The sequence below is a fragment of the Dendrobium catenatum genome, unplaced genomic scaffold (genome assembly GCF_001605985.2).
Source record: "Dendrobium catenatum unplaced genomic scaffold, ASM160598v2 fragScaff_scaffold_1263, whole genome shotgun sequence".
Taxonomy (NCBI): domain Eukaryota; kingdom Viridiplantae; phylum Streptophyta; class Magnoliopsida; order Asparagales; family Orchidaceae; genus Dendrobium; species Dendrobium catenatum.
Window position 1 is genome coordinate 969,533 of NW_021319725.1, and position 16,465 is coordinate 985,997.

General features: G+C 34.7%; 1 protein-coding gene across 1 annotated transcript; it reads left to right on the plus strand.

Moving 5' to 3' along the window:
- Nucleotides 1–3,313: 3,313 nt before the first annotated feature.
- On the plus strand, nucleotides 3,314–6,188 carry LOC110106498 (anthranilate O-methyltransferase 1-like). The gene is given in 5 exon segments (XM_020836436.2): nucleotides 3,314–3,388; nucleotides 3,876–4,277; nucleotides 4,734–4,879; nucleotides 4,881–4,935; nucleotides 5,823–6,188. Coding segments are annotated over 5 exon segments (1,044 nt in total).
- Nucleotides 6,189–16,465: the final 10,277 nt, after the last annotated feature.

Genomic DNA, 16,465 nt, shown 5'->3' on the forward strand with positions numbered 1-16,465 from the left:
TCTCGCTAAAATTATATAGAATATTTTATTTGAAATTTAGAGTTATGCAGCTCCTCTCAATTTGTTGGTTGATATGGTTTTTGTTATGAACAATTTTTTTTTTTAATTTGAATCTTAGGTATGTGATTTGTATGTGAATTTATCTTAATTGATCTAAATATTTTTTAAAAAAATTTAGATTTTTAAAAATGATTTTCTACGGTTTCATAATTACTTGGATTATTTTTAGTCGAATAAAGCTCAAGAGTCTAAAACACTTGTAAAAAAGGCAGTTCAAGTGGGATTTAGAAAATTATAAAAATCATAATTTCCGAATTTACTAAATCTTGATGGTGTTAAAAATTTTAAATTATTTGGCTAAAAATATGTTAAATTAGAGCAAATCTTGTGAGGCTGTTTAGCAACATAACTTAGGATTTAAAATAATTAATTTTGTAAAAAAAAACTCAAAGTTAGTTTGTATTTTAAATTTAATCTGCATTTTAGGCATGGGGTACTTATTTATTCCAATATTATTGATTGTCATTACGTTACAATTATAAATAATATTATTATAAGCTAATATAATTATCAAATAGTTTAATTAATAAATTGATTAATTTAATATGTTTTTGGTTACTAATTATAGAAATAATAATCTAATTAATTACTGAATTATTATTTTAAATAACTAAATTAAAATTATTGTTTACACAACTAATTATTTCATTGATTAGTTAAAATCATTATCTATTTTAAATCGCTATTTATATTATTACTTGAAAATTGCTTTTAAAAAATAAAAATAAAAAATATAAGAATTTTTATTACTGCTTGGTAGATAAATTGAGTTGGTAGAGTATGTGATTTACGTCTAAGCTTTGTCCAAAAATTTATCACTCACAAATAAAAATAGTAAAAAAAAAAACTATGCTGAAAATTGAAAATAGAAAAAATCATGGGGTCTATCCAAGTTGAAAAATCCATATGTATTAAGTAATATAAGATTTTTTTTTCTTCAGTATTGAATAAGATGGGATTAAACAAACATTTTATTTTACCTTAGAAAGAGAGGTACAATTAATATTCAACAACATAACTTAATTTCTTCAATAGGGATGACATATTATAGAAAGCATATGTTCAAAAACGGACAAATGTACCCAATAGTAGGGTTAAATCATTTTAGTAATCTAAAGATGTTTGCAATTTTTGATACTGATCATTGGTGGTGTTGGTAGTTTTTGGTGACAATAAATAGTGATAGTTGTCAAATGCGATGACTAGAAATACAATTAAGCTCTCGTTCTCTCTATTGTTTTTTTCCCTCTCATGTGGAGAATGATCTATATTTATAGGCTTTTTTGAATATGCATTTTGATAATTTGAATTAGAATATAAACCTATTCATTTTATAACTCATATTAATTCTCTTGATCTTGATTTTTAATTATTCATCATTTATGTGCTATAATATAGTCAGAATTGAGTGATTTTGGGTTTGTTTTATTCACTTATTGAGCTTCACGATTCAACAATAAGCATGTCTAGTATAGAGAACATTTGGTCATTCAATTAATGCTCAGAAGCTTCTAAATATATTTGAAGCTCTTAATCTGATCTCATTTAGACTTGAGTTAGATCGATTTTGTTGTTGTTGGATTCGTCCTATCGAGATGATAGATTTGTTGAGATTATTATTTGGATAATCTCAATTTTAATTTTAAAAAATTTAAATTTAATTATTTCTTGTGATTTGTGTCTGTCAAGTTAATTTTTTTTACTTATATATAAATAAAAAAACTTTAGTTACAAAATAAGTTTTATTTATTTATATAACATTGTAATATTATTAATTTATTATATATATATATATCCTTCAAAATAATATTGCTTGTCTTATCCGGCTGGTACTTGTCAGTATTGAATTGCTTTAAGTTTAAAAAGTCATTGCTCGTGACATGGAAGGCTGCATTCAAATGAAAAATAGCTAAATATATGAAGCTGCATGAGCTGAAAAATAAAATAAAATAAAAAAATTGAGGCCATTCAACAATTAGTAGTTAATACACAACTCTCTTTGGCCTATTGGTTGAGAGCTTAGGCTTCCAACTAAGAGGTCTAAAGTTCGAGTCTATGTGTATGCGTTGTGTGTGTGAGTTTGCCTTAATTGGCCTAAATGTCCCAAAAAAAAACAATTAGTAGTTAATACTTTGAAACGACTTCCGAGATCTGAAAGAAAATTTAAAGCCCAATAATGTAGAGATTAGCTTTCGTCCTTTCTGTGATCTGTCTTTGCCATCACTACAAAATTTAATAGGGGCATGCCGCATGTGAGCTCTTACTTATTTTTCTAATGTTAAATAATAATTATAAAAATAAATTACATAGATAACAGATATTTCTCATAAACTAAAATATATATTATTTAATCTTTATAATTTAATTATATATATGTTAGTGATATTTTTAAATATTAAATATACAAATATTAAGATACGCATTTAAATATTTAAATTAATAATTATTATGTTTGGCCCTCATATTAATATCATAATTCTGCATGTTAGATTTCCAACCAATTTATTATAAATTTATCAATTCTAATCATATCAATTAAATCATATTTATTATATATTTGTATCTTAATTGATTATTAATTCATAAAATTATAAACTAACAAAATAAAAAAAAATCTTATTTAGCTCCTAATCTTTAAATAAAGATTTATGTTTAGGAGTTTTAAGCTAATTAAACAAAGTCACAAACTCATATTATCATATAGATTGTTTTTTTTTTCTTTATATAGTCATATAAATATCACATATACGAAAAATTATTCTGTGCAGAGTTAGGACGAGAAGAATCGTCCGAACATATGAGTGTACATAATGTATACAGAGATATATGACACACATTATATACACTATGTATATAATTTGTGTAAACTTACCACCCAAATAATTCTTTCAGTTCAGCCTCAGTACAGAATAATTTCTAAACATAAACAAAGCTAGAACTGGGAATTCTTCATTGGTAGTATTTTAAATAAAGATTTAAATATGAATCATCTCTGCTGGTTAATTGGTTCTCCTTAGCGTTAGAATAAGAAGAGTTGGGAGAGCGGTAGGCATAATTATTCTCTGCCATTGCCTGCCTATCTTCTTCTTTTTGGTCTTTGTCTATGCTCTTCCTAGCGCCTTAGGCCTGTAGGGCTTGCTTTTCCTCATCGTTCTTCCGCTCGACGTCTCGAGATCCCCTTCGGCCGGCTGCCCTTCGTGCTTAGGCGGAAGACGGTACAATAAGTGAGTTTTATCAAGTTGAACGTTTAGCCATGAATATGGAGCATATTTTTCACATGGTGGGAGGTGCTGGAGAGAACAGCTATGCTAACAACTCCAGGCTTCAAGTATGTGTGCCTTTTGACTTAACAGCTACTAGCTTTTCTATACCCGATATGCTGTACCCTTGTAGTATTAACCCTACTAACATTGTTTACAGCTTCAACTAAGGGATTCATTATTTTGTGCGGACACCGAAGGCCATTCAGGGATCAACCAGAATGTGTTACGTCATCTCTGTGCTCGGTACCACGGCTCGGTACCACTCGATATTGACAAAATGGTACATTCTGATTGATCTTCGAACATCGTTATGTATTCGGTCTCCGCACATAATAATTTCTCCAACTAAAGACCATTTGGTTGCTTGTCGATTGAATGACGGAATAAAAAAAATAAATTGTGTTGTTTTTAAAACATTTTTATGTTGCAGGAACCAAATGATATATACTTAGGCTTGTGTTCTTAGCCTGATATATATTGTTAATATGAATAAAAAATCACAATTTGATAGGAAAAATTACTATTTGTTAAACAATTTTTCATGGTTGGTAGGGGAAGGCAATCTTGAAGACAAAGCCATTCGTGGAAGAAGCCATAAAAGAAATATTGAAAAGCCTCCCAGAAAAAATTGTTGTTGCTGACTTGGGATGCTCCTCTGGTCCTAACGCATTACGTATGCTCTCTGAAGTCATCAATTTTGTTGATCAGCATTGCCGTCAGTTAAGCCAACAGAAACCTGAGATCCAATTCTTTCTGAATGATCTTCCTAGCAATGACTTTAACAATCTTTTCCAATTATCAATGCTCTATGAGCAGAAGATTAGAGAAGAGAAAGGGGATGACTATGTGCCATTCTATGTTGTCGGATTACCAGGTTCATTCTATGGGAGGTTATTTCCTTCAAAGAGCGTGCATTTTTTTCACTCCTCCTATTGCCTCATGTGGCTATCTCAGGTATGTCAATATATATATTCTCCATAAATTTCATTTAGCCACTATATCTATATTTTCTTTTTTAAAAAATAGATGTAAATATTGGATTTTGGTGGCTATATGTGTACTCAGTACTCACTAAGGATTTGTTTGGGACGGCTTTCTTACTGCTTATCAAATCAGCTTTTTAGTACAATTTTTTCTTGCTGCTTCTCATGGCAGCATTTTTAGTACAAAAATTCAATTTTTTGTATCAAAAAGCTGTTTTGAGAATCATTAAGCCGTCCCAAACGAAGCCTAATGCTTGACAGATTTTTTTATTAGTTCATTCTATAAAAAAATAAAAAAATGTTGTATAAAGGCTAACATCTAAGGCAATATATATTGTTAAGTAATATATCAATCATAAAATTTTATTCATATGATTTGCGCTAAGTGTATTTTGCTTCCCTAAATAAACATAAATTTATGTTTTAGGTACCAAAAGGGCTCGAGGGAGAAAAAGGTTATCAATTAAATGGCACAGACATTTATATCAGTAAAGAAAGCTCTTCTATAGTATCTCAGTTGTATTTAGAACATTTCGAAAGTGATTTCTTAGAATTCCTTAAATCACGTTCAAAATCTCATTTATTTTTGGGGACTTCTTGCAGATGCTCTAAAGGAATTAGTTTCTGAGGTAAATTCATATTTTCTCAGTTTTTTGCTTTAATTAAAGATCTTATTTTAATTTCCTTAAAAAAATATCATAACTTCGCTTGAAACATTTACATGATTGGACTTATAGTGAAAAATATTAAAAACTTTGGAGTGATCATATCAATGAGATTTATGTTGTTTCATCCTACTATATTTTACTTATAAATATTATATGTTCTCTCAAGTTGTTCATACACAACTTGAACATATGTATATTATCAATCTCCAAGCATCATTGAAAACCTATATATAATTAGGGCGGTCAAAATCGGGTCACAGGTCAGGTTCGGGTCTAACTCGGAATTGACCTGGCACTGTTCGACACGATCCATTTTACAAACAGGTCGATTTTTCAAACCCGAACCCTACCCGCTTCAGATATGTTTTACTAATTTTTTTAATTTAATTCAATTTATTTAAACCTAAATCAATTAATATAAGATTTACTTCAATCAATTTAAATTAAATCAAGCTTAACTCAATTTGGGCAACATGACTTCAATTTTCGGACCCAAACTCTAAACCTAATCCCTGAACTCTAAACCCTATTCTATTGACACTACATAATAATTGAAACTTATTAAATGATTGTACACTTAATTATTGTACTTTCAAAAGAATAAAGAGTGAACTTCTTTTGAGAATATAAATTATTAATAGACCTTTGCTATATGTTGTCTAGTATGTCTATTATTTCTCCATGGAATGTATGTTGAATTTACTAGCTAGCTAGCTCATGGTTATTTGTGCCAAAAAAAAAACCCTAAGCAAATATAAACCGCCACTTAATCCATTATTTAGCATGGATCTCAATACATGATTGTGCTTATGGATTGATTTTTTTATAATACTCTCTGTTTAATGTAGGGGCTTGTGGAAGTGGATAAATTGAATGCCTTTAACTTACCATTTTATACACCATTAATGGAGGAGGTGAAATCTACAATCAATATGGAAGGATCATTTCATCTTGACCAACTACAAACTTTTGAGTCAAATTGGGATCCTTTTGATGAATCAAATGATAATTTTGTGGTGGATAAAAGTTTAAGTGGAAAAAATGTAGCAAAATACACGAGAGCTATTTTGGAGCCTCTACTTGCATCTCATTTTGGAAATGACATTATGGAGGATTTATTCTCGCGTTATGCAAAGAATATTGCAAGGCACATGTCTGCTGGGAAGCCAAAGTTTTTGGTTTTCGTTCTTTTTTTGAGGTTAAAAGATGAATAGCAAGCAATTTGTGGAGGAGAATATATAGATATATGCACGCCATAGGTAAGAATTGTGTATCTAATCTTCCCATGTCCTACTCATTCTTAGAATTGTTTTATTTTCTAGAGCTTAATTATATAATAAATAGCATCAACAAATTTTTATTTGGCAAATTAAGGACTTTTGATTTGCATGGACGAGAGCTCAACTGTGATAAGACCAAAACAAATAAATATTTTAGGTGTTATTATAACACCAAATCACAAATCTGCTTTTGATTTGCATGGTAGGCAATAGAGGTTAGAAGGTCTATAAGTTGAGCGAAGATGGTCGGAGGGACCTTAGTTGGTGGGAGGGACTGTAGTCGGTGGGCAACAGATGCTCGAAGGTCCTTAGTCGAACGACAGTGGTTGGAGAGATTTTATTTTGCGAGTGGTGGTGGTAGGAAGGAATATTATAGTCGAGCGACTGTGGTAGGAGGGATTGGAGATGACGACATCGATAGTCGGAGGGATCATAGTCAACGATGATGATTAGAGGGATCATAGTCGGCGGGCGATGGAGGTGGGAATGATCGGAGTCGGGCAATGATGATCTAAAGGATCGTAGTTGGCGTGTGACGGAGGAAGAATGATAACTCTATTATTTTTTCTCCTTATTCGAAAGTTCCTCAAGTTAATTCTTATAATTGCATATTTATCTTGAGTTTTTGTGAGCTTTATGTGATGACAAACCTCTAGGGCGAAGCCTGATGTTTGACTTAGCTTTATGAGATGACAAACATGATAAAATAAGTTTTGCTATTTTTTTATTTTATTTGTTGTTTGACTTTAGCCTAAGATCATTACTACCGTAGATAAAACAAAGAAGCAAAATATTGGAGTCTTCGGCTTCATTTGGGATGATTTTCTCATTGCTTTTTAAAGCAGTTTTTTAGTACAAAATTTAAATTTTTTTACTAAAAAATTGCTTTAAGAAGCAGCAAGAAAGTTGTCACAAACAATGCCTTAATCTATGATGAAATTAAGGGAGAAGACCTCCATCATTTTATTTAGTGTCAACATATGTGCACAAAATAAGCTTATAAAAGAATCTTAAAAAAAAAAGTTGATCTATCAAAAACCGCTTTCCAATACCATTTATTTAGCATCATGTGTAAGAATAACACCTATCATCATCAACTAACATTTACAAGAATCTATCATCTTCCAGCATGCAACAATCCTCTCACTTTCTAATTTATATTGCCTATGTTCCAAAAGATGTTTCTTGTTTCTATTAATATATCAAATTTATTAGAAAAGATTTAGTTTTAGTCACAATCCCAAGCACTCTATCATATAGCCGTATTGATCGCTTTGATGGTAATCATTTTATCGAGCATTTGCATATCTTAACAATAATAGAATCCAATGACCTTGGACTTATTATATTTGTCTCGTTAAGATGTTCGATATGATTATAACTTTATAAGCATGTTACAATTGAATGTCATTAGGTATATCAGTTATTATTTAAAAAATTTCAAATATAATTCAAGTGCTTGACTTCTGCTCATCTAGATCCATTTGATCATTTTTAGTGTCCATAGGATTGTTTCGTTGACAGATTCAGTTTGACTATAAATTTGCTGAAATAAGAATTAAGATGATTATAATTAATTTAATTCTATTTTTTTTAATTTAAATAGTATCTCAAGATTTATATCAAACATGTGAATTTATATGATTAATTTATTTATATCTAATTTATATGATTAATGCTTCGTTTGGTGAGAAATTATTCTGTGCGGAGACTAGACACAGAATGTCGTCCAGAGACTAACCAGAATGTGTCACGTTAGCGGTACCGAGCAGTACCGAGCCGTGGTACCGAGCGAAGGGGTGACGTGACACATTCTAGTAGATCTCCGGACGGCGTTCAGCATTCGCACAGAATAATTAATCTCGTTTGGGACTGCTTTCTCCGTGCTTCTCAAAGCAATTTTCTAGTACAAAATTTTTAATTTTCTTACTATAAAGATACTTTTAAGTAGTAAAAAATCTGCCTTAAAGGAAGTCTAAATATTTTTAATTTTTATTTAACGTATAGCATAATTAATTCAAGTTTTAAATTAATAAATTAAAAAAAATGTTCAAAACTTTAACCTATAAGCAAATGTATTATGTAAGACAAGCTAGCGTATCAGAAATTGAATTTCTTACCATCCAATCGATAAGAAAAGATATACGCAAAAAGTAAGAATAGCTCATGGGAACCAAAGCGGAGTTGGTGAAGGAGGGCGGTATTTTCATCTCTGCGCCTCTCTATTTCTAGAATGAATGTCTCATTCTCTTTGGTTTTTGCCTAGGGTTTGCTTTTCCTCATCGCGTTGCTGCTTCGGCTTCGCGTGGTGTAGGGTTTTGAAAGAGTCGCTTACTGAAGCTTCTCCGCTTCTTCGACGAAGTCGTTGTTCCTGTCGGATAGGAAGTCATGACGGGTGCACACCGCGAAGGTAACGATATTTCTCCGCGCGTTTCTTCGGTTAAATCCCCAAATCCGCCAAACTATCGGATTTACTAAATCCAGGATTTAGGAAAAAGGTGAAAACGGCGTGAAACGAGGATTTAACTTACCCTGCGATTTGGGCAGACATTTGTTTACGTTTGGAAAGATTTAACTTAAGTTTGACGGAGATAATTTGATGTTGTTTTGAACATAACCATGTAGATTTTTGAAGTTTTCTCTGGAGGACCTTATAGCCATGAATATGGAGAAGATTTTTCACATGGTGGGAGGTGATGGAGAAACCAACTATGCTAAGAACTCCAGGCTTCTAGTATATAAACCATAAGAGCATCTCCAATGGAACGACACTGTTTGTCATATTTCCATTGCTCCAACCGAGCGGTAATTCTTAAGTCATTTCATCGCTGATGAATAGTATTGGCGTTGCACTGTTCATCTTTGCCATTTTTTGTCTCTATCTAACTTGCCGAAGAAACACGTGAAAGAAGAGAACGACCCATAGCTGTCAATGGCGCAAAATAACGCGCGCCATGGCGCACGGCGCGGCGCGGCGCACCTACGGCGCCATGTTCATGGCGAGGCGCATGTGTTTAAAATAGCGCGCGCTATTTGCGCCACATGTGAGCCATGGCACATTGCGCACGGTGCAAAATAGCGCGCCAAATTGTTTTTAAATTTCCGTATCCTTATGAATATTTTTTATATTTAAAAATATATCTATATTTTAAGATAAACGACTATTCATTGTCCTAATTTTACGAAAGATTTTCTGTTTGCTGCATCCGCCGAACACATCCCGCAGTCCCTAAGTCATAACTTATATATGTTATGGCTGTCTTTTATTATTATGATAGCTTGTCTTTCATTTTTAATAATATTTCATATTCATGCCTATAATTTTATATTTTTTATATAGCTTGCTCCATGTTCAAAACAGCGCGCGCCGTGCCGTGTGCTATGCGCCATGGCTCCAAATGGACCTTTGCGCCATGGTGCGCCATTCGCCGTTAACAGGTATGGAACGACCGTTACGAGGCAAAATGGAGTTCAATTAGAGATAAATCATGGCATTTTGGAGTGAAAAATGAGATTTTCGGTTGGAGATGCCTTAAGAGAAATACGAAAACCTTCCAGAAAAACTCTTAGTGGTGACTTGGGATGCTCGTCTGGTCCCAACTAGGGGTGCAACCGAGTCAAGACTAACGCCAAACAGGAAGTCGGCATCACAAGGATTATTCCACTGGCACCAATCCGCTTTCTTACTTAGGCATGCCTATTTCTATCGGTAGAACTAAAGTTTTTGATTTTTCTCCTTTGATAGACAAAATCATAAACCTCCTTTTGGGTTAAAAGGCTTCTTTGCTCTCTTTTGCAGGCAGATCTCAATACATCAATTTATCATTGCAAACACGTTGGCTTATTGGATTCGAGACATGATTTTACCTAAATCTACTACCAAAGCTATTGGGAAGCTATGCTCCAAATTTTTATATTCCGGCAACACCAACTCCAAGAGGCTACACCTCATTTTGTGGGCTACCACTTGTAAGCCCTTATCCAAAGGTAGTCTGGGTATTCCTTCTCTTCAGGCGACTAGGTTTCTATGAGATTATTTATAGATGTTACAATAATTCATCTCTCCATTTTAGTTGGATTAAGGCTACATATACTTCGCCTTGGAGACCTCTTCCATTGCCACTGACTTCTGGAAATCTATTAGCGTCACTGCCTCCATGGTTAAAAAGAATTTCAAATTTCATAATAACTCTAACAGTCCTATTGCTATCCTGTGGGATCATTTGGTGCTCGAGGGAACAATAGCAGATAAATTTCAAGCTACCTCTCAGTTTTCTTTTCGCAGTGGGAAAGCTAGGCTCCGGGACTAGATGATCAACTCCTCTTGGTCTATCCCTGAGGCTGTAAGTCCTAATATTAGAGAATATGCTGCTTCTACTGACATCTCCTCCAACTCCTCCATTCATATAAGTTGGAACAACATATAATACTAGGTCTACAAACAATTTTATGCAGAATTTTTTGTTGGCGATGCTAACATGGATTGCACTCCTGCATTTGGCACATAAACATTCTTTAAGATTTTCACTATTATTAGTGTAAATCTGTTATATTAAAACATTGTATGTCGTGGCATGATATCATTGGCTGCTTATTTAAGCTTTGCCTATATATATGTCCTTGAGACCAGCTGTACATGATTATCAAAGAATACATTTTCTAATTCCTTCTTCCTCTATACGTTTCTTTCTCTGGTCTCTGTCTTCTTCATGGTATCAAGAGCGGGTTCTTTCCGGCCATGATCATGGCGAACTCCGTTTGCTCGCATCTAAGCGAGAACATGGAACCAGTGCCTCAGGAAGAAGCTGTCATCTCCCCCAATCTCAAATTCATGGTCTCCAATATCAAAAATCTAGTTCCGATTCAGCTAAATCTTGAGAACTACTCGATTTGAAAATCACAAATCCTGAAAATCTTCCGCGCCAAAGCTTTTGATAAGTATCTTGATCCCTCTTTCCCTATTCCCTCCCAAACGTTTCAAGATCCTCAAGGTTCGACTGCTCTGAATCCTGCCTTCAACCTCTGGAGTTTTACCGATCAAAACCTATCCGCCTCTCTCTGCTCCACAATTTCATCGACTATTCTTCCATACATAGTAAATCTCAACTCCACCTTCGCTATATGGTCCGTTCTTGAAAGCCGTTTTCAGCCCACAAATCGTTCAAAAGTTATTCAACTTAAGAACACTCTTCATAACATATCTCTCAAAAACATGTCCATGACCCAATACCTAAGCGAAATTAAGGTCCTCGTCGATCAAATTGCTGTCGCCGGTTCTACAGTCGATAACGAGGACATCATCTTATACATCTTGAACGGCTTACCATCTTCGTATCAATCCTTTAAAGCTGCTATACGCACCATGATAAATCCAATCAGTCTTGATCAATTTTATCCTCTATTACTTAGTGAGGAGATTAACATTGCTTCGGATACAATCAAGAATCAATCTCTTCCCGATCCAAATGTTGCCTTGTATTCCTACCGCGGTCGCGGCAAACATACTCGCGGCAAGAACAATACAGCTCCAGGCAATACCAACCGACATTATGCTCAGTCCTCTACGGTTTGCCAAATGTCTCAAGAAGGGACATTCCGCCTCTGAGTGCTGGCATCGTCTCAACACAAATTATGTTCCAGCTGCATCAAATCAGCACAACAGAGCACTTGTAGCTACTTCAGACAATTCCAACACTAATTGGTATCTCGACTCTGGTGCGACATCACATATAACCAACTCTCTTGAAAATATGACAATATCAATACCTTATCAAGGTTTAGATAGCATCATCATCGGCGATGGTCGACCAGTCAGCATAGCCAATTCAGGGGCTGGGTTACTACCAACCCCAGCTCGTAAGCTGCATTTATCCAAAATTCTTCATACACCGTCACTGTATTTTAATCTTCTTTATATTTCAAAACTCACAAAAGATAACGATATTTCTATCACGTTTAATCCCTCTGGCTTTGTTTTTAAGGATTTGATGACGCAGCGAGTTCTTCTTCACGGACCGTTGCCAAATGTCTCAACGGGCTTTATTCCAACACTAATTACGTGTTCGGTCATTTGGATGGCCGAGCCTGTGATGCCACACGATGTCGTTGTTCTTGGCAATTGCAATTCACATCTCAAAATAACTGATAGCTTAAATTCTTGTCAAATTTCAAAATGTCACAAACTTGTTTTTGATAACATTTCTATTCGCCAAACTAGTTTGCTTACGCTTATTCATTCTGATATTTGGGGTCCGTCCCCCATTAACTCTGTTCAAGGGTACCGATACTACGTCTTATTTGATTTTTCGAGATTTTCTTGGATTTTTCCAATGCGAAATAAATATGATGTATTTGAAAATTTTCAAGATTTTAAACAACATGTTGAAAATTACACCTCCAAATCCATCAAAATACTTCGCACTGATGGCGGCACTGAATTCCTCAATCACTCGTTCAAGAATTACCTTAAAAAGCACGACATCCTTCACCAAATCTCCTGCCCCTACACACCGGAGCAAAACGACGTCGCCGAACGCAAGCATATGAACATAGTAGAAACATCTCGTGCACTCCTCCACACGGCATCCATTCCGTATTGTCACTGGCCTGAAGCATTAATAACTGCAGTTTATCTAATTAATAGGATGCCATCCCTCAACACTAAAAATATATCCCCATTCGAACTATTCCATCAAATCAAACCTACCTACAATCATCTTAGAACATTCGGCTGTGAATGTTATCCTCTTATTCCTTCTCATACTCATCACAAGCTGCAACCAAAATCCAATTCCTGTGTCTTTCTTGTGTATTCCGATCAATACAAAGGTTATAAATGCCTTGATCTTTCAAACAACAAAATTTTTATTTCTCGGCATGTTACTTTTCAAGAAAATCTGTTTCCGTTTCAGAAATTCTCCTCCTCTCCTCAACCAAGTCAATCAGACATACCTCCCATGTTTCTTCAACCTATTTCCAACCAACCAAAAACTGCACTCAACTAGCCGCACACCTCTTCCAGTGACCTCAGGCCTTCAGCCAAACCCACTGAACAAAACTCAACTCGTTCATCTCATACAAGTACAGAAAATCAAACAAACTCTATGGCAATACCCACGACAGATCCCATTATACCTCAACACCACATGCTCACTAGATCTAAAACAGGACATCTTAAGCCGACCACTCCTTTTAATCTCGTTCATACTGACACTTTACCTGACCCAGCTACAACTCCCACAACCAATATTGAGGCAAGCAAGCACCAAGAATGGAGGCACGCAATGTCCATGGAATTTCTTGCCTTGCAGGAACAAGGTACATGGAGTCTGATTCCTCCACCACCGAACGATTCTATATTGGGTTGTAAGTGGACTTATCAGATCAAAACTCACTCGAATGGTACTGTTGCCAAGTATAAAGCTCGCCTTGTTGCTCAAGGAAACCACCAAGAATATGGACTGGATTACCTAGAAACATTCAGTCCCGTCGCGAAACTACCTACCATTCGAATCCTGCTTACTGTCGCTCTGAACAAAAACTGGCAAGTTAGTCAGTTGGACGTGGCTACTGCCTTTTTACATGGTAATCTCTCTGAAACTGTTTATATGACCCAACTTAAAGGCTTTGAAGACACTTCACACCCAGACTATGTTTGTCACCTTCACAAAGCTATCTACGGTCTGAAGCAAGCAACGAGACAATGGTATAACACTTTCACTTCGTACTTAATTTCCATTGGCTTTACTCATAGCAATGCTGACTCTTCTTTACTCATTTTACGTCAAAACAAAGTTGAAACACATATTCTTATATATGTAGATGACATACTTATTACTGGTAATAGTACATAGTTCATATCTACCATCATTACCAAGCTTAGTCTGAAATTCAAAATGAAAATCTGGGAAACGTGCATGACTTTCTTGGTATCAGGATAGACTATGCAAATCACTCCTATTTTCTATCTCAAAAGAAATATGCTTTGTCCATTTTACAAACAGCACAGTTAACTGAATGTAACTATCTAGCCAACCCTACATGTACAAAAATTTCACCCAAACTTGCTGATGATCCGATACTTGCTGATCCAAAACTATTCAGACGCATTACGGTGCTCTACAGTATCTTACTCTAATGCGTCCGGACATTGCATACAGCGTAAATCAACTGTCTCAAAACATGCACGAGCTGCTTCCTCAACATAAATACATGCTCAAACGACTACTTCATTACATCAAATGTACTATAGATTATGACATTCCCATTACTAAATCTAATTTGATTTTGCAATCCTTTTTCGATGTAGATTGGGCAGGTGATCCCGTATCACGGAAGTCCACATCGGGGTTTTGCTCCTTTCTTGGCAATTCCATCATTTCATGGACTGTTAAAAAGCAACACACAATCGCTCGGTCCTCAACGGAGTCAGAATACAGAGCTTTAGCAGCACTCACTTCCGACGTCATTTGGCTTCGTAGACTTCTTCATGATTTCGGCATTCCTCATGATCAACCTACCGACATACATTGTGACAACACTTCGGCAATTGCATTAGCCAATAATCCAGTCTTCCATGCCCGTACTAAGCATATTGAGATAGATCAAAAATTTATAAGAGATCACATTCAGAACAAGCATATCTGCCTCTGCTTGTTACCAATCAGCATGATTGACCAAACCGCTGACATATTAACCAAATCACTATCAACACCTCAATTTGTAAAATTAAGAAACAAACTAACGGTAATTAAGCACCCGTCAGCTTGAAGGGGCGTATTAGTGTAAATATATTATATTAAAACATTGTCTGTCGGGGCATGATATCATTGGCTGCTTATTTAAGCTTTGCCTATATATATATCCTTGAGACCAGCTCTACATGATTATCAAAGAATACATTTTCTAATTCCTTCTTCCTCTATACGTTTCTTTCTCTGGTCTCTGTCTTCTTCAGGTATACACCTAGATGGCATTGAGGGGAGGTTTGAAAATGGTTGATGAACTTATTAAAAGAAATATTCTTGTCCAAGATAAGCGCTGCATTCTTTGTTATGGCGCTAATGAGATGCTATCCCACTTACTGTTTGAATGTATCTACTCCTTTTATGTTCTCAAAAGGATCATACCTATCTTCCAACCTTTTTTCTTAAGACCCAATGTCATTCAAGCCCTCCTCCATCGGACCATCTTGGAGGTCTACCTGTCCCAAGAAATTTTATACGAGCTCTCCTCCTCTCCCTCAACGCAACTGTGTATTACCTTGGGACTGAGAGGAATAGTAGACGGTTCAATTCTGCTGTTTTGAGCTCTGGTTCTCTTGTTTAGAAGATTCTTAGAGCTATCTTTCTTAAAATTGTCACTTGGAAGAATGGTGACATTTTGTTGGAAAGGCTAAAGCATTTTCATGCTTCGAATCAGTGTTTGAATCTGAGAGGGCTCTTTGATTTTTTCTGACAAGTACTGCTGGAGGCTATTCTGTTTTTGCATCTTAACCATGGGACAATTATCTTAGCTGCTGTTGCGACTTGTTGCCCCCGCTGTTCTCTTGCTGCCATTTTTTGGGCCTGGGCGATGATAAAGCCAGCATTTCTCTCCCTTTTGAAAGGTCTTTCGACACCATGGGAGTGGTTGAACCGGTGCCATATGATATCCTCTGTTTTTCTAAGTCCAGGCTAACAGGCTCATTCCTGTCAATTTTTGGTCCCTGGGTTTTCTAGATTTTCTGTCTTTGTTCTCCGAGCTTTTTTAGTTGCAGTTTTTTTTTTTTCTTTTTCTTTTTTACCGGTATACTTGTTTTACTTTGATCATCAATAGATAGGGTTAAGCCTTCAATTAAAAAAAAAAAAAAAAAGCTAAATGAAGCTGCCTGCCTGAGCTGGAGTTTTTTTTTTTTTGAGGCCACATTGAACAATTAATAGTTAATACTTTGAACTTCTTGTATTTCAAAGAGATTAGCTTTCGTCCTATCTGTGATCTGTCTTTGCCAGCACTACAATACTTAATTTTTAATAATCTTTCATTTAATAGGGGCATGCGAGCTCTAACGTGTTTTTTTAATGTTAAATAATAAATTATAAAAAATAATTTACTTAAATAACATATAATTCTTGTAAACTAAAATATATAATATTTAAATCTTTATAAATTAATTATACATTATATTTTATTTAAATGTATTAAAATTATATATATATATATATATATATATA